General features: G+C 46.0%; 1 protein-coding gene across 2 annotated transcripts; it reads left to right on the forward strand.

Moving 5' to 3' along the window:
• The first annotated feature begins 424 nt into the window (after positions 1–424).
• Positions 425–21,939, forward strand: TRIM33 (tripartite motif containing 33). Of its 2 annotated transcripts, XM_082069368.1 has the most exons (20): positions 425–921; positions 5,711–5,829; positions 5,918–6,065; positions 6,596–6,728; positions 8,429–8,545; positions 9,026–9,140; positions 9,318–9,464; positions 9,960–10,077; positions 10,561–10,805; positions 11,047–11,211; positions 12,002–12,202; positions 12,755–12,887; positions 13,567–13,630; positions 13,907–14,066; positions 14,814–15,160; positions 15,627–15,750; positions 17,291–17,365; positions 17,930–18,082; positions 19,737–19,787; positions 19,867–21,939. In XM_082069368.1, the coding sequence occupies exons 1-20, from the start codon at positions 474–476 to the stop codon at positions 20,077–20,079; spliced, it is 3,276 nt and encodes a 1,091-aa protein (XP_081925494.1). In that variant the 5' UTR covers positions 425–473; the 3' UTR covers positions 20,080–21,939. The 2 variants fall into 2 exon arrangements, with proteins under 2 accessions (XP_081925494.1, XP_081925495.1); XM_082069369.1 differs by lacking the exon at positions 19,737–19,787.
• The last annotated feature ends 1,235 nt before the right edge of the window (positions 21,940–23,174 follow it).

A 23,174-nucleotide genomic window follows, 5' to 3' on the forward strand; every position in this document is an offset into this window, starting at 1 on the left:
CCATTGGCTTCCTGGCCACAAGGGCCCAGTGCTGGCTCATGGTCACCCTGCTGTCCCCAGGACCCCCAGGTCCCTTTCCCCTGCACTGCTCACACCGCCACAGCCTTTCCCCCGTCCCAGCTCCTCCCGCTCCGCTGGCCCCGCAGTTCACACCGCACCGGGGCCGCTCCGGTGCGCACGGGGATCCCGGCCCGCTCGCTCCGCCCCTAAGGGCGCCGTTTCCCTCTGGCGATTGGTTGGGAAGCCGCTGCCGCCGCCCAATGGCGCCTCACGGCGCGGTGCGGTGACAGCTCCCGGCCCCGCCCCCCGACCGGACGCTCCCGTAACGGGGGATCACGCGCCTCGGCCGCGCCGCGCGGGGCTGCGCCTGCGCGGGAGCCTCGGCCCCGCCCCCTCCCCGCCCGGGGCGCGCGCACGGCGCGTGGTGACGCGGAGCGTGCGCGGAGCGGGGAGTCGGGTTCAAAGGAGGAAACATGGCGGAAAACAAAGGAGGCGGCGGCGGCGGGGAGGGGGCTGCCGAGGCCGGGCCGGGCGGCGGCGCCGGCCTGGAGCCCACGGCCGCGTCCCCCACCGGCGCCGCTGCCCCCCCGCCGCTCTCCGCGCCGCCCGAGGAGCGGGAAAGCCCCGGCGCGGCGGCCGCGGAGCGCGGGGAGGCCGAGGCCGAGGCGGCGGTGGCGGCGGGGCCCGGTGTCGTCCCAGGGCCGGGCCCCAGCCCGGTGCCCCCGCTGACGCCGGCGGTGCCGGGGCCCCTGTCGCTGCTGGACACCTGCGCGGTGTGCGCGCAGAGCCTGCAGAGCCGGCGGGAGGCCGAGCCCAAGCTGCTGCCGTGCCTGCACTCCTTCTGCCGCCGCTGCCTGCCCGAGCCCGAGCGGCAGCTCAGCGTCCCGGTGCCCGGCGGCGCCAACGGCGACGTCCAGCAAGGTGAGCGCGGCCTGTCCCCGCCCGGTTCTCCGTTCCGTTCGGCTGCGGTTCCCGTAGCCTTTCTCGGCTCGCGGTGCCCGGGGAGGTCGCGTTCGCACCCCCGGTGCTCCCGGTGGCCTCGGGCTCGCAGCAGCTTGCGCCGTGTTGTCCAGAACTTGGAGTTGTTGGAGTTACGGTGTGAACTGCGTTGTGCGTCCTGTTTTGGCTCTGGGGTGGAGGCGTGTCCGTGGGAAGGGGTTCGACTGGTCACTCGTAAAAATAATAGTCTCGGTGAAATCGGGCTTGCTGCAGCGTTACGGCGTGTAGAGCACCTGGGGCCGGAGCTGTGCCCCTGTGAACTCGGTTCAAACCCCGCAGTGCTGTTTGTCAGCGGACTTGCTATGCCGGTCAACTCCGCACGTTGTTGCAGGTGCGTGAAATGCACCTTGCTCTGAAGAGAGAAGCAGGCTTATTGAGGTAAAACAAGAATTTGACAGAGTTCAGGCAATTTGATGGAGTTTAGCGGAGTTAACAGTGGTTTGACAAGGCTCAACATGTTTGGCCATGATTATTTATGGAGGAGGAATACAGAGGAAAATTGAGTTAGCCTCAAGTTAGAATAACTCGCGTAGAGATGTAAAGCGTAAGGAAACCCTCCTGTTGACTAATGAAGCATTAGTATCAGTTCAGCATGCAATCCAAGTAACTAAGGCAAAATCAAAGTTATTATTCTACAAGGTTATGTGCCCTATCGGTCACTTACCAAAGGTGTGTCGCTGGGAAAAGGTCTCTCTGCATAGAGGAGCCACCTCGAGAGGTGTCCCAGCGCAAGGGGAGGTCGCAGCCGAGCAGGGAGAGCTCAACGAACACTCGCCCACGCTCTTGTATTTATGGAATAAGGTGGTTGGTTTGTAGGCAAATCATATTTGGCAGGAAAGGTCTGCACGAGACTCCTTGTGCCTACAACTTTCTTTGTTCCTTGATAAATGAGTCTTGGAACAGCCACCTGCTATTGATGTGTCGGTCTCGCCTGATGGGTGTTCGGTGCTCGCCGTGTCGCTCTGCTCCTGCCCGCCGGGCTGCTCGGGGCGCAGAGCGCGGCCGTCCCACGCACACATCGCTTTTGTGCCGTGGAACAGATATTGAAATCGCAGGTTGAATTTTATTTTTGTATTTTATACGTTTAGGGATGGAATTGAAAAGCTTCTGGAGCTTTTAATGGAGTGACTCACGTGCCGTGGTCTACAGACCAAACTAGGGCCCTGGTAAGTGGTTTTGCAGGTCGTAACGTGGCCCTATAGTCAGAGACACCTTGTTTGGTGACATCTTTCTGGTTTTAGCAAGGGCTCCAGCCTTTCCTATGTCACACAGTAAAGGAATTGACCTGGCTTGGTAGTGGTTCTTTCATCCAGACTGTTCAGATGTGGTCTTAGAAAGTCCATCGGTTTTAAAAAGATGATGTGTTAAATATATTTCATAAATGCAGTAACCAAAGAACTCAGTTCATCTTGTGTTTCTTCTTGTTAAATTCCAGATTCTACATTTTGCATTAGACATGCTAGTGAAAGATACAGAACTTAGAAAGCTGGGTTTATTTTATTAACACTTAGCAGGAGTATCTGAATCCCGCTGTGTTAGGATACAAGTGTGTGAAGAAAACAACGTGTGGCTTATGAAATATATATGGACTGGAGTATCGGTTCTTGTTATACACCTTTTAAGAATGCTTGATTGTGTGCTTTGGTGAAATAATAATTCATCTTTGAATTGCTGCATCAAAAACTTTTATATGACGTGAGCAAGATGTGCATTTGGGGTCCAGGAGAGTGCACTGGGAAAGGTGTGTGTGATCCATAAATCTGCATGAGCAAAGTATTAACCCAGCAGGTCAGTTAAGAACAAGCCATTGACCAACCAGAAAATGCAGTTCTGTGGGCAGATCTCTGCAGATTGCGAATGGAACGAGTTGAATGGCACACGAAATGCTTGCCAGCAAATCAGGTACAAAATGGCCATTCTCAACGTACGGAGAAGTTCCACGTCGCTTTGTCACGCAGGTTCCTTCTCTGTTGCCGTGGGTTTTGGTACCGTGAAGTGTTACTTCCACTTCTTCGGCTTCTCCTTAAGCCATAAGCAGGTGTTTATTTGTGAAGGACGAGCTGATGGGAAGTGGTGCCCAAAGCTGCGCTTCACTGCAGGCTCTCACTGCTGGGTTATGTGCTGTACTAGCTTATATTCATTTTAAAATTAGAAGTTTTATGTATTTAAAACACACACATTTTTATATCATTTATTTAACATAAAAAGCATCATCTCATATTCACTTTGGTGACTTAATAGGTCATTGGAACACGTGTTTTGTTTGATGGGTAGATGATTTCTTAGTGCCTGGTGTTTCGGCTGTCCAGCTGAACTCTTCCCTTCAGGTTGAACAGGTTACAAGAAAATACCTTGTATTTGTATCACAGTATTCTGAAAAACGTTTATTTCTAAGTCAGATGGTTAAAGATACTACAAACCAACTTTTTATACACCCGCTGCTCCTGGGAAGGTGGGTTGTTCGGAGGTTTCACCGCCTCACCGCGATGCTTCGATTCTCCTTTAAGACTGTTATCCCAATAGAGAGAAGTGTGGCTGTCCCAGCGCCCTGTGGGTGTCACCATCCTCGGTGAACGTGTGGAACCTCTAGCATGGAAGCCTCTTACAGAAGTTGGTTATTTTGCTGTAGCTGTTCCAGTGCTTGGAGGAGGAGGGTGGGTTTCCATGGCGGGTGGAAACCGTTCCCCTTTCCTGCCTCCCCACTTCCCCTTTGTTTCACAGTGCTGGAGGATCCGGGCAGTTCCCTCTTGTGTTTGCCAATACAAACCAGAAAGGCAGATCAGGAGGATGGTAGCACGTGGGTTTGAGTGGGAAACAGGCTTGGGAAGCCCTGCCCTTCTACACGTGGTCTCTGAAATCTCTCATAGAATCGTGGAATGTCCTGAGTTGCAAGGGACACACAAGGATCATCGAGTCCAACTCCTGATGAAATTCCAGCAGGGAAATCCCAGAACTGTGGGTGGGGAGCAAAGAATAAGACTCAGAAAATTCCGGGGATTTTTCTTGCGCAAAAGTAGTAGATGCTGGTAGAACAAAGATGTACCGGGGCACATCAGTCGGTTCCAGCTCGTGTTGAAAGTGCGAAGGGTCTGGATTCCGTGATGTGGAGCTGCAGTCGGTAAGTGGCCAAAGACGTGACGTGGACTTTCTCTAGAGACCATTTCCATCCTACAAGACTGGAAGTGAGGAGAATCCAGCCTTTCCATCTCTGTAGCTCTCCAGCACTTTTAAAATTTGGAAAAGTATTTTAGCGTTGTCCGGATCAAGATGTCAGACTGGGGAAATGAATTCGAAGCAGGTTTGAATGAATTTCCTGTTAAAACTAGTTCAAGATAAAGCCTTTTGTAGTTATATTAACCTGTTGAAAAAATGGCCTGAGATGCGTGCAAGTAGATGTCAGAGAAAGGTTGTTACGCTTGGAAACATTAAACATAAATATATACAAGGTGTTCTCATAGTTCAGAGAGTTACTATTCAGAAAAATACTTCTGTTTTGGCTTTAGGTGTTGGCAGTGGTGGTTTAAAACCCTTTTCTATTGGGAATGTTCCACTGTGATTTGCTGCTGGGTTACGTTGTAGATTTTTTAGCGGTGTTTCTGTTTTTATGAAAACAAAGTTGCTCTTTCTCAATTCCCTTCAGTCTCCTGTGGTGTCCCTGGTCTAGTTCAGCGCGCTTTATCCAAACCATAAGCAGTTAAAAGGATTACATCCATTCTACTCTCATTAGTGTTCTTAATAAAGTCTTGGACAAATAAGACCGTCTAATGTGCAAAGTAAGGAAGATGCGACTTGTAGCGGTTGTATAATAATGGTTCAACAGGTGTTGTGTAGTAAAATTGGTGCTGTTTGCCTCTCTGTGCTGTGCCAAAACTCTTCACCCAAGGAATTCTGCGTTCCGCTCCGGTTACGAGTACAGGTGGTGGTTTGAGGAGCCAGGGAGTTTTCAGTTGGGTGGTTGTTGCTCTGCAGTGAACCTTCTGTGCTCTGAAGCCACCCTTAATTTCAGCACTTGAGAAAAATTAATGCTAATTTACTACTAATGTAATTAATCTCCCTGAAATAAGTCCTGCTGTTCTAACTGAATATCCACAAAGGAGTTTGAGCATCCTTTAATTACATTTACCTTTCAAAGTTGTTTCAGGTGTCCCAGTGTATAAAAACACCCAACGGCTTTGAAAGCTGCTCCTAGAAAATGATAATCGCAATGAAATTATATAGGAACTGGATTTAAGATTTGATGATGCTTCTGGGAGGAGAGCGTTATCCCCTGCCTTAGTGGGAAATAAGTTTCCAAGCCTTTAACGTAGGTTGTTTGTAGAACATCTTTAAATGTCAGTTTGGTTCATGGCGGGGGGAAGATTATATTTGCTTGGGGAGAACAAATGACTTGGCTAAAAATATGGATTTTTTTGGGGGGGAAGAAATCAGTAGGAAAAACGGAGTACGACTTATAAATAATCACAACTTCACCCTAGGGGAGGCATCCTGTGCTGAAGAGCCATGCGGGTGGTTTTTGTTGGTGTTTTGTTGTCGTTGCAGTGGGTTTTTTGGGAACCCTGTTACATGTTCTAAGGGTAGCATCAACTGTGGAATTTGTTCATTTCCCCAAGAGATATGAGTGCCCTGAGGATTTTGAGTTCGCTCGTGTCATCTTGTGATTCCAATGGGTTTTCATGTTATTCCTCTCCCCCCGGGACCCTTTGTGTTGCAGTGGGGGTGATCCGATGCCCGATATGCCGCCAGGAGTGCCGGCAGATCGACCTGGTCGATAACTACTTTGTGAAGGATACCTCGGAAGCCCCCAGCAGCTCCGATGAGAAGTCAGAGCAGGTACGGCGCTTTCCTGCACGCTGTTTCATTTCTGCACGTGTTAATTCTTTCCAGGAAAACGATGGTAACCGACGGTTTCCCTTTGCAGGTGTGTACGAGCTGTGAAGACAATGCCAGCGCTGTTGGATTTTGTGTGGAGTGTGGGGAATGGTTGTGCAAGACTTGCATAGAAGCTCATCAGCGAGTAAAATTTACTAAAGATCATATGATCCGAAAAAAAGAGGACGTGTCTTCAGGTGAGTGTTTCCTACCCACGGTAATTAACGTTTTCTCTTTGGCACATGTGAAAAGAGAGAGGGAGGGTCATTTAGGTAACAACCAGCTGCATGATTTATTGAGGTTTATAAAGGTTTTGAAGCCATAATGTAGAAAACCTATGGGTGTTTGACAGTATGAAAGTTTGCGAGGTTCGGTCCATCCTTCAGTGTGTCGGGTGAAATTGTGTGTAATTTAATCTTTAAACACGTGTACACAACCCTGGTGTTTGTGTACAGTTTTACATTCTTACAGGTGCCAGTGTCTTTTGAGTGTGTGTGATAGGAGAGGAATTCTTCCTCTTTGGGTACAAGAAAGGAACAGCTGTAAACCACTGGCACTGTAAATATTTCAGTGAGAATGAATTCACGGTAACTTTAGGGTGAGAAGAGGTTTGTAGGTGTCTTTGTCCGAATTCTTGGTTGTTACGTAGCTAGGAAGTTGTGGTTTTGCTCTTCAGATTGTCTAGATTGTGTTTTAAAATGCAAAACTGATTTGTTTTTAAAAACAGAGGCTGTGGGAGCATCTGGTCAACGTCCTGTTTTCTGTCCTGTCCACAAACAAGAGCAGCTCAAGCTTTTCTGTGAAACCTGTGACAGGCTGACGTGCAGAGACTGTCAGTTACTGGAGCACAAAGAACACAGGTACCAACGTTACCATCCCTTAATTCCCGTGCTGCGCTTTCTCAGGGTGAAAAGGCATTGATTTAAAGCAGTTGTGTCATTGAACACTGTTGTATTTACTCTTTGTCGGACTGAAACGATCCCTTGCCAAGGAGAACCTGTGTGGATGCTGAAAACTTTTTAAGTGATCAGTCGGTTGAGCTTTGTTGAGTATCTTAAGAGCCGATTCCAAATGTGGTCTGAGGCGATTTGATGCGATTAAGGTGTTAATTCGCCTGGTATTTACTTGCTCTGTCCCTGTGTTCAGGATTTGAATAGAAATTGCTACATCCCTGAACACCTGGTGCTGTAAGGAAGCAAAGGAGGAGCAAGGAAAACCTCCATTCTCTGTTGGACCTGGAGGGAAATATAGTTAACAAAGATGAGGAGAAAGCTGAGGTACTTAATACCTACTTTGCCTCAGTTTTTACCGGTAAGACAGGCGGCCCTCAGGACAACTGGCTTCTGGAGGTGGTTGACAGAGACAGGAAGCCAAATAGCCCCCTTGTATTCCAGGAGGAAATAGCTGGTGACTTACTGAGCCATCTGGATCCTCACAAGTCTATGGGACCAGCCGGGATCCATCCTGGGGTGATGGGGGAGCTGGCAGGAGAGCTCGCCAAGCTGCTCTCCTCTATCAAAAATAGCGTGCTCAGCAGGCCAAGGGCAGTGATCCTTCCCTTGTACTCTGCATTGGGGAGGCCACACCTGGAGTATTGTGTGCAGTTCTGGGCCCCTCAGGTCAGGAAAGAGATTGAAGTGCTGGAGGGTCCAGAGAAGAGCAACAAGACTGGGGAAGGGACTTGAGCACAAGCCCTATGGGGAGAGGCTGAGGGAGCTGGGCTTGTTTAGTCTGGAGAAGAGGAGGCTTAGAGGTGAGCTCAGCACTCTCTAGAACTACCTGAAGGGCAGTTCTAGCCAGGGGGGGATTGGGCTCTTCTCCCAGGCATCAGCAATAGGACAAGGGGCCATGGGCTTCAACTGTGCCAGGGGAAATTGAGGCTGGCGATTAGAAAGCAATTCTGTGCAGAGAGAGTGGTCAGGATTGGAATGGCTGCCCAGGGAGGTGCTGGACTCACCGGCCATGGAGGTTTTTAAACTGAGATTGGACATGGCACTTAGTGCCGCGATCTAGTCAATGGACTGGAGTTGGACTAAGGGTTGGACTGGATGATCTCGGAGGTCTTTTCCAACCCAGTCCATTCTGTGATTCTGTGAGTGGAGCCTGTGGCGTGTGGTGCTTGCTGACTTTAAAGGTGAATGGGTACAGAAGGGAATTTACACCAGCTGGGAGCAAACCCCAGGGTTTTAATTCTAGTTCCAGCACTATCGTGTCACAACTTTCTTTAAATAACGTAAGTGGTGTTTTTTGGTTGTTTGTTCGTTTTCTTTCCTCACTGTATCCATTTGCAAAAGCTTCGGTGCCCTGTACCGTAAGCCCAGGACACAAAGGATGATGTGCAGAACGCTCTTGTGCTTTCCTGGGTGTGAAGGAAGGGTTGGACTGGATGATCTCTGAGGTCTTTTCCAACCCAGTCCATTCTGTGATTTATTTTTTTTTTTGCCCTGTGCATTTTGTCGTAATTTTTTCAAAATGTTATAGCTCTGCATCTAAACTGGAAACCCCTAGTTTTGGCACGTTGCTCCTTGGTAACTGGGATCTTCTTTTGCCTGTTGAAAAGGTACCAGTTTCTGGAAGAAGCTTTTCAGAACCAGAAGGGTGCGATTGAGAACCTATTGGCCAAACTTCTGGAGAAGAAGAATTATGTAAATTTTGCAGCTGCCCAAGTTCAGAACAGGTAAGTACCCCACAGTGTTTAAATGTTACTATTGTATTGTCTTTTTCATGAATCTCAGTAAGAGGAATGGTGGCACTAGAATAATACATTTTAGTTGATTCCATATCTTTAGTTGCATTGGATTGAATTACTTTTTGGGACGTTTTGTTCCTTACAACACTGTCCATGTGTAGGAAGTTGTTACCAGAAACACATGTCCAAAATGATTCTTTATGGCAAGTTTGAGTAGAACCAAAGATGTGACCCATTTATTACACTTATGGGGGGAGGGAGGAAAAAAGGGATAAAAAAGGGAAGGCAAACCTGTCTTATGGTGTCTGCGAAGTTCAGCTCCAGGTGACAGAAGTGTTGGCTGTAGAGAGAAACCAGTTGTTCTTTGCTTCTTCACCCTTCAAGCATGGGAAGGTGCCTGTGGTGTTGGGTATTTGGCAGCAGAGTATCAAGTGACTGCCTGACAATACATTTCTCTCTCTTTTTTAGGATAAAAGAAGTAAATGAAACTAACAAACGAGTAGAACAGGAAATCAAAGTGGCTATATTCACCCTCATCAATGAAATCAATAAAAAGGGAAAATCTCTCTTGCAGCACCTTGAGGTACAGTTAAGAGAAATAGAGAATGCTAACTCGATGGTCCTACCTGCTCTGAATATGAGCGTTAGTATAAGCTGTTTTGCTTGTGACATTTCTTTTTGGCCTGAGAAGTGATAGCGCTCTACATTTTGCTCATGAATCTGAAGCTCCCGTTGTAATAAAGCTTTTTCTTTTTTGTAGAATGTGACAAAGGAGAGACAGATGAAGTTAATACAACAACAGAATGACATCACTGGTCTTTCACGACAAGTGAAGCATGTGATGAACTTTACTAATTGGGCTATTGCCAGTGGCAGCAGCACCGCTTTGCTCTACAGTAAGCGGCTGGTAAGGACACACACTCTTAATTTGTCTGTACAGTACACAGAGTGTTTAGTCCAACGTATTGTGTAGCCTCACTAGATTATACCCAAGGAAGAGACAATGAGTTGTTCATGCTTCATTAAAAAAAAAAAACAAAAAACCCTTCTTTAATAATGGGATAAATTTCCCAACTTATATACCACTTCTCATTTGTAAATTAAGGACTTAACAGTTTTATCATAGAAGGAATGGGGTCAAGCTCTGTAAAAGCAGCTCAGTGTTTCCCTTGAGTCATTGCAGAAGTAGTGTTATTGTTGAACAGGACTTCTCTGTAATCCTCTGGGTTGAGTAAGAAATTAATTGTATGGTGGCTGATTTTCCTGGTGAATTGAGTACTTACCAAACTTGCTGTTGCCTGTTGGTGACCCAGCCGTCTAAACTTGCTGGACAAACACATACTTCTTAATGTTCTTATTCTTTATTTTGTTGTTATCAAGGCTTGTTTTTGCTTTCCATTAGATAACATTCCAGTTACGGCACATTTTAAAGGCGCGTTGTGATCCCGTCCCAGCTGCCAATGGGGCAATACGCTTCCATTGTGACCCCACGTTCTGGGCAAAGAACGTCGTCAATTTAGGTGAGAAAAAGGTGTTTGTTTATTCTGTGTTACTTGAAAAACTAGTTTGACTTGGACATGTTTATCTAATGTGAGTTAGATTGCAGCACATTTCTTAATGCAGAAGACCAAAACTCTCTTGACATAACCCCTCCGGTCCTGATTACCCTTCTAATCTGCTCTGTTCTTTTAATTAGCGAAGCTTTCTCCACGGTTTGGTTTCCAATGGGAATGATTCTAGGAATGGCCCTTTTTCCCCCCTCTTAGAGTGGTTCTGATGGTTATAGTATAACCCACTAGTGCTAAGCGGATGCTTCAGTTTCTGGAATAAGCTTTTTTGGCAGTAGGATCAGGGTTTTTTTAATCTGAACTCCATATGTAGCTGCATATGGAGTAATACTTGATGTCTTAATGTATTGCAAATTGCATGAACAAGCATAATTAGGACTGTTGATATGAAATGGAGATTTAAGTGTTTACTAGTTCTTTTTTTGTTTGGTGTAGGTAACCTTGTCATTGAAAACAAACCAACTCCTAGTTACACTCCTAACGTCGTGGTTGGACAAACTCCTCCAGCCACCAACCACGTCAGCAAAGCTCCGGGCCAGATCAACCTGGCGCAGCTGCGGCTGCAGCACATGCAGCAGCAGGTGTATGCGCAGAAGCACCAGCAGCTGCAGCAGATGAGGATGGGGCAGCCGGCGGCGTCCGTTCCCCGGCAGAGCAGCCCACAGGTCTTACAGCAGCAGGTAAGGATCTTGTCGTCTTATTTCACCTTTTACCGTAACGCTGAGACCTAAAATTACCCTATCGAATATAAACTTACAAAGCAGTTTATGAAAGTGAAAATATTTTGGAATTTTGCTTTAAATGTGACAGCTATTGGCTTTTCTTGATGTTGTGTAACTGGTAAACCTACTGCTGTGGAAAGAAATTGGCTTTTTTTCCCATGTTAAAACCAAAAATGTTAAAAACCAAAAACCCTTGCAGCCTCCCAGGTTGATCAGCATGCAGACCATGCAGAGGGGTAACATGAACTGTGGGGCTTTCCAAGCACATCAGATGAGAATGGCTCAGAATGCTGCTCGTATTCCAGGAATACCACGCCACAATGGACCACAATACTCCATGATGCAACCTCACCTTCAAAGACAAGTATATCCTGTGTACACGCTTCATTTGTGCCATTGTGCCAAACTCTCATGACAATAGACGGTACCTCCAGCTGTAAATGTGTTGATCTGTAGCGCTTGTAACTCACAGCTACACACATTTATGTGCTTTTCCATGTTGCATACTGCGCTGTGACACTTTTTGCTGAACGTAAGAAAATTCAAACCTTAAGAATGGAAATGAGTTCTGATGTTTGTATTGTGCTTTAGTTCTGGGAGACAAACTGTTTCCTTTTTCACTTGTCAGTGACATTCAGCTTTGGGTTCCTTAGAGAATAGTCAGGAATAGTGACGTTCAGAGTGGTGTAGCTGAAGGTTTTTAATGAAACCAAATTCTAAAGTGCTTTTAAATTCCAACCTGAAGCATGATGCAGAGCTCTGTATACTATCAGGAATTAAAGTTCTTGACAATGAATGTTAGCAGGACTGGAAAACCAGAAGTGACTTTATAATACCTGAAACAGTTACTCTTCTATTTATTTTAAAAAAGTTTGTAGACAGACTTATGGACTCTAAAGATGTCTTTGGAGGAAGTAATTGCTTTAAGGCAGCATAACTATATATGAAAATAATGTGGTGGAAGATGTGCTACGTATTTAAATATCTAGTAGTTGCTTTGCATTCAGCGCTATCAGGTTATGGTGACAGAAATGCGAGTTTATATGTTCTCCCCCGCCCCTGTTTTGTTGAGGACTCTCACAAAGCCTGTTTGACGTGCTCTGGCTGGCTGATTTGTCCGTAATGCGCTCACGGTCTCTTCTCTTTCCCTGCAGCATTCTAACCCTGGCCACGCGGGGCCTTTTCCAGTTGTTTCTGTGCACAACACCACTATTAATCCAACTAGTCCTACCACAGCAACGATGGCGAGTGCAAACCGCGGCCCAACGAGTCCGTCTGTTTCTGCGATCGAACTCATTCCTTCTGTAACAAACCCAGAGAATTTACCTTCCCTGCCGGACATCCCACCCATCCAGGTCAGTGGAGCAGATCGGGCTGTGGGTGAAGCGCTGATCTGCTTTCCTTCTGTGTCTGTCTTTATTTGGATATCGCTACTTGTCTGTGGAATAGTGTTGTTATTTATCATATCAAGTTGGAGAATTAAAATCTTCAGCCCTTGACTTGGGCATGCAGCTGTTTTCGCTGTATGGGGCTGACCTGCTCGACCTGCGTTAGCCGTTAGACTAATCAGTAGACTGTCCTATAGTAAAATGGATAGATTAATTAATCCAAAGAACTGTGTTCACTCCATTCTTCCACAAGACAATCGTACAGGAAGGTATCACTAGAGCAGTTGAATAGTTATGTATGTCGAATGCCCCGAGTGGTGATTTTTCTCTCTGTGATGTTCCTAAACGTCAGTATCAAATGCAGGCGGTACAGAGAGCAGGTGTCCCGCTGCCCTGCTGTTCTCTCTCCTCATATTTCCTCTGTACCCTGTAGTGTGGCTGTAAGAACTTCTTTGTAGGTGCTCCAAAAAAACTTTAATCAGGCTTCTCTGATTCTGACTTTTGTTTTTTGCTTCTTAGCTTGAAGATGCTGGTTCAAGTAGCTTAGATAACCTTCTGAGTAGATACATCACCGGCAGCCACCTACCCCCACAACCCACCAGTACCATGAATCCCTCCCCGGGACCCTCAGCTCTGTCTCCAGGCTCATCAGGTAAATGTGACGGGTGTTTCTGGTATTTAAGGTGGAAATAATCACCTATTATTTCCTGCCAAAGGGGAAGGGATGTTTTATTAGTTTAAAATGTATTTTGCTCAGAAATAAATTCTTTTGGAAACTTAAGTTTTACCCTTCTACAGTACCTGTATAGTTACCAACTGCCAGCACGTGGATGCAGCGTTCTGGATACATGTATGAACTGTATTCTTGTCCTGTGTTACCACAACCCTTCTTTTCTTTCTCGTGTATCACAGGACACAGTTCAGATATTGCTGGTGACTGGCCTAGACCATTCCGAGGTTTGGGAAGTTTATAGAATAGCTTAGTCTTAGAAATACTTACACCCAACGGCCATTTGAGCAAGATCATTCTAAGTGTAGCTATTATAATTGATGATGAGCTTTCATTATGCATGTGAAAAATTAAGTCACCAATACCTAATCTCAAGTTATTTGAACATTGAAAATATCCACTGCTGTTATTAAGAAGCTGATTTCAGTAATTCGATATGTTTTTCTCGTAGTCTTCTCTCTGCAAGGTTATTGTAAGATGCTGTGAAGTATTAAATCAGGATATTCTAGCAGCACTTCTGGTGTTACTTAACACCAGTCATTTATTTTACAGCAGAATGTAAATTTTGTACCAAGTCAACATCGACGCTGCTTCTTTGCAGGTTTATCCAACTCCCACACTCCCGTGAGGCCGCCCAGCACCTCCAGCACGGGCAGCAGAGGGAGGTGAGTGTGGAACGTTAACACCGCCGCGCTGAAAAATCAGATGTGAACAATTAAAAAGTGAATTGGCACTGGGTCAGGAGGGTTGTGGTACAACCGTGACCCAGTGCTGGAAGAATTCTTACATGAAGAGTTGGGGGTTGGTTTGTTTGTGTGGTTGGTTTGTTTTTTTCCTTCACTATGATTCTCTGCTGTCTTGTAAACATTCTAATGTGCATTCAGCAAACAGTCAAACTTCTTAGCTCTGATTACTCTTATTTATGTCCTGGTATCTTCCAGCTGTGGCTCCTCAGGCAGAACTGCTGAGAAAAGCAGCGTTAACTTCAAGTCTGACCAAGTGAAGGTGAAGCAGGAGCCCGGCACAGAGGAGGAGATTTGCAGTTTCTCAGGAGCAGTGAAACAGGAGAAAACAGAGGATGGCAGAAGGAGCGCTTGCATGGTAAAGTTAGTTTGTGCAGCAGTGTGGTACAGTTTTCTGAGCAGCATGTGAAAGAATTTGGAAATAATAAAGCCATTTTGAAAGCAGTCTAATAGGAAACAGAACTTAATCTCAGTTTGGTCCATGTTGAGGACTTTTAATACAGTGTTCTGCCAGACTCAGGGTAGTCTGCCATATAAATTATATCTTTAAGTGTTAAAATGAAATACCCCCAGCGGTGTACTGTATTTGCTGCTTTTAATCCCTAACTAATGAAAGCTGTAAGTCACCCATTGTTAGTAGTTCCTGAACATTCATACGCATGGAATTACCTTGAGAAATCTTCCAATCAGTCTCAAGTTCTTATGGCAGAGCATAAACAAAATATTTATGCAAGTGAATTTTCTGAAGCGTTTGCCAGCTATGCTTGATTTAATGGGATTATATACTGGGAGCGGGGTGATGGATTGGAGGATTGATCCTAGTGACAGTGATGGTCTATTTTTAACAATTTATCAGTATGTTTGGCTTGGAAGTTTGTTTATCATGTTGTATATCAGTGGAAATGAGTCTGTTCTTGAAAGGCTAGACTTGTGGAAAAGTAGTTTTCAATACTATATGCAACTCAGGTCTTCGTAATGATTTCCCACTTGTTTTGGGAAATGAGTGTAGTACCTTTAAGTGATGGATGGCTTTTGATTTCCAACATATGAAGAAAGATGCCCTTGTGGAATTAACTCTGATTTTCTTGTGCCACTTTCATTTCAGCTTAGCAGTCCCGAGAGCAGCTTGACACCACCGCTGTCCACTAACTTGCATCTGGAAAGTGAATTAGAAGCGTTAGGAAGCCTCGAAAATCACGTAAAAACAGAACCAGCAGATTTAAGTGAAAGTTGCAAACAGTCCGGACATAACTTTGTAAATGGGAAATCCCCCGTGCGCAGTCTAATGCACCGCTCGGCCAGAATTGGAGGAGAAGGCAATAACAAAGACGATGATCCCAATGAGGACTGGTGTGCCGTGTGCCAGAACGGCGGGGACCTCTTGTGCTGTGAAAAGTGCCCGAAGGTTTTTCACCTGACCTGCCATGTACCGACGCTCCTCAGCTTTCCAAGGTACCAGAAACCGTGTCGTGGTTCCTGAGCACAGCTCTGTGGGCTCATTCTCATGGTAGATTTGAACGTAGTACCAAAACTGGTGTTTCTTCCTCAACATCAGCTGGTTCTGGATGATTTATCATCTGACATTCCAAAGGCCTGCCTGAATTGTTGAGAGTGATAAACATGGACCAGTTACACTCAAAAAGTGTGATTCTGTTGTGTAAAGTTCGTTTTAGAGCCACAGTGAGAAAGGTGGTGTAAAGTGTTAGAACACACTTGGGAGAGGAATATGAGGGCAGGAAAAATGGCCTTGACTGGCAGATTATCTTGAGCATTAAGGTTTATTCATTATTTTTGGATATCCAAGTCTTCACTACAGTACAGTGTGAATCTGTCAGAGCGAATCCAAAAATCTTTGTAGTCATCACTGCTGAGACTTTGTCGCTGGATATCTGGAATAATTGTGTTTATTTCTGTTTAGTGGAGAGTGGATATGTACATTCTGCAGAGATCTCAGCAAACCAGAAGTAGAATATGACTGTGACAATTCACAGCACAGCAAGAAAGGGAAGACAGCGCAAGGCCTGAGTCCCGTGGACCAAAGGGTATGTCTCAAATCTGCAAGAGTCCGTTTCGCAGACGCTTGTGCTTTCTCACATTGCTGTCCCCCACGGTTTCTTGGAGATACTTTTCCTGTGGCTGCAGCAAATTAAATGCAGTTTTGCCTTGTGAAAAAACAAACCACCACCACCCAAACCAAGTAAAATAACATTTTTCTTGCTGTGGCCACGTATCCAGACGTTGGTGACTGTGGGAGGGCCCCATTGCATTGGGACTGTAATCATGTAGTAGCTAAAGCTGGCATGTAAACACATATTCTGTATTGAAATGCATCCTTTAACATGCATGAATCTCTGCAGCATTCTTAATTGGGAGTTCTTTGCATTTCACATTGATACAACCTCCATAAAAATAGGGATGTAAGTTTGGCGTGGGAAGTCGGTGCTGCGAGTGCTGAGCTGCGTTCTGCGGAACGCGGGATGACCCTGTTGGGGGGAATTATTTTTAGGTTTATCAATCAGCCTGTGTATAAAGTCTCAGGGTATTATCAATCAGATTCCTCCAAAGGAATCACAAGGAAAGAAAAACGCTCTGGTTTCAAATAGTTTAACTTTTACTTGTGGGAAAAAGAACAGAAGTCTGCAACTCAGTCCTTTCCTGTTAGATGGAGTTAAGATTGGACAAAAGCGATGCTAGTTTGTCTTTTTAAAAAAAAAAAAAAATGATCGTATGTTAGCATCCATCTTCATGTTGAACGTTAGCCCTGGGCTTTTGTTTAGGAAGAAGGGGCCCAGTGCTGGCTCATGGTCACCCTGCTGTCCACCAGGACCCCCAGGTCCCTTTCCCCTACGCTGCCCTCATAGGTCATTCCCCAACTTACACTGGAACCTGCGGTTGTTCCTGCCCACATTCAAGTCTCTACACTTGCCCTTGTTATATTTCATTAAATGTTTCCCCGCCCAGCTCTCCAGCCTGTCCAGGTCTCTGATGGCAGCACAGCTTCCAGTGTCAGCCACTCCTCCCAGCTTGGTGTCATCAGCAAACTTGCTGACAGTCACTCTATTCCCTCGTCCAAATCGTTGATGAATATATTGAATAATACTCGCTCCTCATCCGTGCCTGGACAATACATTACAGTCGCTCTCTCACATAGAGCGCAGCTCCACCACCGCTCCTGGCTGGCCTGTCTTTCCTGACAAGGACACAGCCATCCATGACCACATTCCAGCCATGTGTGCTGTCCCACCGTGTCTCCGTAATTGCCACCAGGTCATCATCTCCTGCCCTAACACAGGTTTCTAACTCCTCCTGCTTATTCCCGGTGCTGCACACATTGCTGTGCAGGCATTTCAGAGAGCGAGCTGAGCACCCCGATTTCACCCCAGGGGTGTGGGAGGCCTCCCAGCCTTCATCAACTCCAGAGTGCTGCCCCACTGATGCAAGCCCAGCTACCACCCCATCCCCCTTCCAGTCTAGTTTAAAGCTCTCCACATGAGAAATACAAACCTTTTTAAAATAGATATGAACTTCTGGACTGAGGTTAAATTTAAGTTACTAATGTGAAGCTGTTTGTTTCTTTGTAAGAAATGCGAACGTCTCCTGCTTTACCTGTATTGCCACGAGCTGAGCATTGAATTCCAGGAGCCAGTCCCAGCCTCGGTGAGTCTCCTGAAAAATAATCTGTGATGTATTTTTGGCATGGACGTCTCTCGGAGTCTAAAGTTGAGTTTGGGGAGGAACTGACTGTGTTTACTTGACGCGTGTGCCCTTGGCCAGTCTCAAAGTTCTGGCTGTCATCCGGGATTTTGTGGTTCCGAGAGGGCCAGGAGCTGGGTCTGTAGTTTCTCTGTGCGGAGGCTCCACTCCCATCTCAAACCCAGACAGTTACAAATTCTTCCTCCTGGCAGTTGTTGAGTTGGAGGAGAATGTCTCAGGATACCCATGAAATTCAAAATGGTTTGGGGATGATCTTTTAAATGAAAGGAGGAGAGAAACTGCTGTGACTCTTGTGTTTTCTAACGAACAGCATCGCTGTGCTGTGGTAGACTCTGAGGGCTGGAAAGAACCTCTCAAGCAGTTAGAGGAAAAGAAATTATTCTCACTTGCTGAACGTGCATACAGTGTCTGACGAGATTAACTGGTTGATACTTTAATAAGTGAAGAAATCCACCTGCTTCTGTGAACTGTGTAGTCATTGTAGTGATAAATCGCTGTGTTTTACAGATACCAAACTACTATAAAATTATAAAGAAGCCAATGGATTTATCTACGGTGAAAAAGAAACTGCAAAAGAAGCATTCCCAACACTACCAGACTCCTGAGGATTTTGTGGCAGATGTCCGGTTGATCTTCAAGAACTGTGAAAGGTTTAATGAAGTACGTTAACTTCCTATCCGTATTTATTTCAACATGGTCATGCAGCTTCTCCATTTCAAGGCTCTGCTTCCAGTTGTAACTTCTGCTTATGGAGCAGATGCTGAATCAGACACTTAAAAACAAACCAAACCAAATGCAATTACAGAACTCTCTGTCAGTTTTAGCTTTAGATTCTAGTTTCAGGCTTTAACAGAGGGAAGTTCTGAAGTGCATTGGCTGGCGTGGATGTGACCGAGGAGCAGGGTGACCCTGTTACCGCACATCGAGTAGATTGCAGAAGTGCTTAGGAAGTGTGGTAATAATGACAAACAGTCCTTAAAACTGTCTCCAGCTATACAAATAATTGTTGTTCTACTCATGAAACGTGGTGGAATTCTACTGAGGAAACTTCCTCTACTGGGGAAGGTGCCTTTCTGAAGAATATTCCACTGGTTCTAGTACCTCATGCAGCTGAGCCCAGAAGAACGTGTTTGTTACAACTGGTATTAAGCTTAGTGCTTCAGCACATGGGTAACTGGGCTCTCACAAAACCCAGTTTTCAATAGAGAACTTTCGTGTGAAGTCATATATTTGACGAATGCGGCAAGTTTGCTTATTTTGCAATGAACCTGTCTGATAATGGAATATTTTCACCCAAGTGGTGTTACTAGGTGGAGCAATGGAAAAAATAGTCCGAATATCAAGAAAAGTTGTGGTGTTATAGGAGCTAAGAGAACATCCTTATTTCTGGGCTGCCCTAAAGCACGAATGACACAAAGCCCTGGGGCGAAGGGCTTTTTCCTGACCTTAGAAATGCAGAAAACGGCCAATATTTTCCTGTGAGATGTAACCTGAGTTTCGCAGCGCTGGCGCTGCCTTTCTGGCCCTCTGAAGGACTAAAGGGAGGACACAAACCTACAATTAACATCTCGGCTCTTTCCCAAGCACACTAGTGAAAAATCAAGGTTAATGATGTAATGCTGTAAATGCTCCCAAGCATTTGGGACTTGGACACCCCTGACTCCCTCGTGTCTCTGTGTTAGGTGGAGGTTAATGAGCACTGTGGAAGAAGTCGCAATTATGTGAGCTTCTCAATCGAGGGAATTAATGAAGCGTCTGCTGTAGAGGAGAACACGCCGCAGCTCTTAGGGACAGAGTAAACCGAGGGAGCGAGGGCTGATGGATGGGTTGTTTTCTTGTTGTTTTCTTGAAGTGTTTCAGGCTTGTGTCACTGTTTGAAATGCTGGCTCATGGCAAAGGATGAGTCACCTTGACCTCTCATCACGTCATCACGTGTGGTGCCTCTGAGCCATCTGCTTTAAAAGAAATTCAATTCGCAGTGGGGTAAGACCCCCAAACAAGTGCTCTCGTGGAGCATTTCTCTCTCTAAAGTGAGACTTGTCCAGGCGACTGAAGTTTATGATGAGGAAAAGCGGCCACGAGTAGAGCACAGTCTTTAAAATGACAGGCACTTATTTGTACAAAAGTTGTGTGTTTTGTTGAAGGTTTATTTACGTGTTTTAAAGCCGCTTCCACTAAGTTTGAGCAGTAAAGAGGTGTGGTCCATAGCAAACTGTTCCGTTACGGCTGACGTTAGTCATCCAATCCTATGCAATCTCATAACTTTAGAAAGGATTATAATTCCGTTTTTTTTTGACTCTGGTATCCTTTTTAGATGATGAAAGTTGTTCAAGTTTATGCAGAAACACAAGAGATTAATTTGAAGGTAAGCGTTTCAGACCATGCACACTTGGTGAAGGGATGTGCATTTCCAAGGGTGAATGTTCCTCTTCTTCTGTCCGCAGGCCGATTCAGAAGTAGCGCAGGCAGGGAAGGCAGTTGCATTGTACTTTGAAGATAAACTTACAGAGATCTACCCAGACAGGACCTTCCAGCCTTTGCCTGAATTTGAGCAGGAAGAGGATGATGGTGAAATAACTGAGGACTCCGATGAAGATTTTATACAACCACGTAGGAAACGCCTAAAATCAGATGAGAGACCAGTGCATATAAAGTAATCTAATGATATGGACCTAAAGTTTATTGTAAAAACTGTTATTTAAGTGTTCCTGGAATATTATAATGCCTACGGTGGCCACCTTGAAGAAGCTGATAGCTTTTTAAACAGTATTAGATGACAAAAAACACTTGTACAGAAAAGCATTCTCAGCAGAAGGGGAAAAAGCTGTATTGTAAATTTTTGGCGTGTTTTTTTTTTTCTTTTCGTTTCTTTTTTCCTCCTCGATTATTCGCTATATTCTGTTCCTGCTGGAGGGGACACGCTCATCCCGCTCTCACAGGCAGAGCCGGGTGAATGTTGAAGAGCAGCACGTTTGATCCGAGATGTTCCATGTAGAGCTGAGCCTGGTTGGTAAGATGCTCCTGCACCTGGACTGCAGCGCAGACTGAGCAGCGCTCCCCAAATCCCCTCTTTGCGTGAACTTCAGTGCGTGTTGGTCGTTGCTTTTCTCATCTCATTTAAGCGGTATTGTGAACAACTGATCTGTGTTGAGCCGATTACCTAAATTTGACTTTCTTTACTACGTTTTCTGTATAGCAAAAGGAAGAAAAAAAACCATTAAACTGTTCTGAATTGGCAAGTGCAGGAGTGTGAGTTCTTGACAGACCGAACTGGTTGCAACAACCCCTTTGCAGTAGGAGCGGGTGTATTCGTTACGAATCCTGTACACAGAACATTTTAATTCAGCGTTTAATCCCAGCGTTGTCACCTGTCCCTGATCCCCCAAACGAGGCAGAATGTTCTCCCCAGTATTGTCTCATTTTCTGTACTTAAATTATAGACTGAAGAGCTAATAACTGATTGGGTGTTTTTCCAGTCTTCCTAAATATCAGTTTCTAATAGACCACTCGGCAAACAATAACCTATTAACTACCAAATGTGTAAAATTTCCTGTATTCACTTTGTCTTATTTGTAAATAGTGACTCGAGATTTCTCGCAGGTCAGCAACATTTGCTGAACTGTTTTTAAGCTAATGATGTATTCTTATTAATTGTTCCTATCAAGAAAAGATTTGTAATATATGCCATTTCTAACGTTGCGTTCATTTTGAGGTTCTGTCTTATTTTTATTGGAGTACTACTCAGAACTTTCTTCAGCAGCAGCTTAGGAGCGAAATGTGAGAAAGGTTGGAATCAATCTGAGGTTGGGTTGCTTGTCCGTGCATCGAATGAAGCGCTTGCGCAGGATTTGGCCTCGAGCGGTTTCTGGTTGAATATGAAAGCAGAAGAGTTTCCCCGTCCCCCCGTGCCGGGGCAGCATCTCTGCATCCCCACCTCCTTGGATGAGGTCGAGTTGACAGGAATTACTTTGCCATAAGGTTTGGTGTGGATACTGTGGTAAATCAGGGTTTTGGAGTTCTCAGCCACTCCTGTGATGGATCTTTACCCGAATGGTAAAGAGAAATATTTCAGCACAGTGTATCAAATTGAGAGATGCTCTTAGAAATTGTTACGCAAATCACTTAAGATTTGATTTCTTTTTATAAGAACAAAGTGTATTTACATTGTGACCGTACCCCTCGCAATAAATAAGGGGACTAAAGGTGTTTGGAACTTGAAGCTCAGTTCTTTAGATTACGCACATGTTACGCTGAGAACGCAAACTGAGGGGGTTTGTTAATGTCTCAGATATTCACACAGTGCCAGTTGAAATTTGCATTTTACCAGTTTGTATGTGAAAGGAAAAGTAATTCTCCTTAAACTCACCAGATTGACAAAGAGCCAACGCTCGGCCCATAGGACGAGGCGCATGAGCAGGACACCAGGAGTAACGGATCATTTAATGCCTCTGTGTATTGCCTGTTTGTGCATTTCTAGTTTCTCAGCTTCATTTTGCAAAGGAATACCATTAAAATCATAATGAAAATAAGATTTTTGTGACTTCTCTTCACTCGGGGTTACTGTTTTTATGGCGCTTAAGCACCGCAGGTTCTGCACCTTCAGGCCTCGACTCTTCAGTGCCGGATCCCAGCGCTCAGGACGAGCTGGTGGTGTCGTGGGTGACAAGGACCATGCTACAAAGCTGCAGGTTGGGGCTCCGTGTGCTGCTGCCAGACCCCCTGGCACGCGTCTGACTGTTCTAACGCGGTCAGACCCCACGGCACGCGTCTGACTGTTCTAACGCGGTCAGACCCCACGGCACGCGTCTGACTGTTCTGACGCGGTCAGACCCCCCGGCACGCGTCTGACTGTTCTGACGCGGTCAGACCCCCCGGCACGCGTCTGACTGTTCTAACGCGGTCAGACCCCCCGGCACGCGTCTGGATGTTCTAACTCGGTTCACTCCTGGCAGCGCTTTTCCAAGGTACTTCTAGACCGCAAGTATCGACGTTCTCCCTGCAGCGCTGAGGTGTGAGCACCATCCGGTTCCACGGCAGAAGATACCCAAGTCTAAGCTCAACTCTGAGTTTAGGCCGGAGATGCTGCGATTTCGCCACTCTACACTTTTTCGTTAAACCATTTTTTTGGCACCTACTACATGAAATACAGGTATTTTAAGGTTTTTCTGGGGGGGGGGGGGGGGCTGTGCTGCTGTCACCCCAGAGGTTGTCGCAGCCTTGGAGGTGACAGTTCTGGGTGCGTGTGCAGCCCCTGGGTGTTCCCAGAGCCCGACAGACCCCGGAATGGTCTGTGGGGCCGTTTCCCGCACCCACGGGAAGCCCTGGAGAAATGACAAGAGAGTGACTTGTTTGCTCTGTCACTTGTGAACGTTGCGGCCGTAGCCGAGTGATGCTCCTCACGCGTTGTGCTCTGTGTGTGCATACACCAGTTGGAAATGGGTCCCTAGGGAACGCGTAGCGTGTGCCTTCGCTTTATAAATGTGTATTTTGGCATCTGAGGGACCAGATCCACGCGGGAACTGATGGGTGGCCCTGCACTTGGGCGCAAGGTGCGATTCAGAATACGGGAGAGCCGTGCCAGCAGCGGGATGTGTCACCAGATGGTGCTCTCACACAGCACCTGCCTGCTGGTCCTATGAGCAAAGAGGTTTTTTGGGGAAGAAATTCTCAGGCAAGGCTTTGGTTCCTGCAGTGAGAGGCGCCTGCTGGGGACCCGGGAGCAGTGCTGGTGTTTCAGCAGAATGTGGTAACC

Source organism: Streptopelia decaocto (assembly GCF_964273445.1).
Source record: "Streptopelia decaocto genome assembly, chromosome: 19".
In the NCBI taxonomy this organism is placed as follows: domain Eukaryota; kingdom Metazoa; phylum Chordata; class Aves; order Columbiformes; family Columbidae; genus Streptopelia; species Streptopelia decaocto.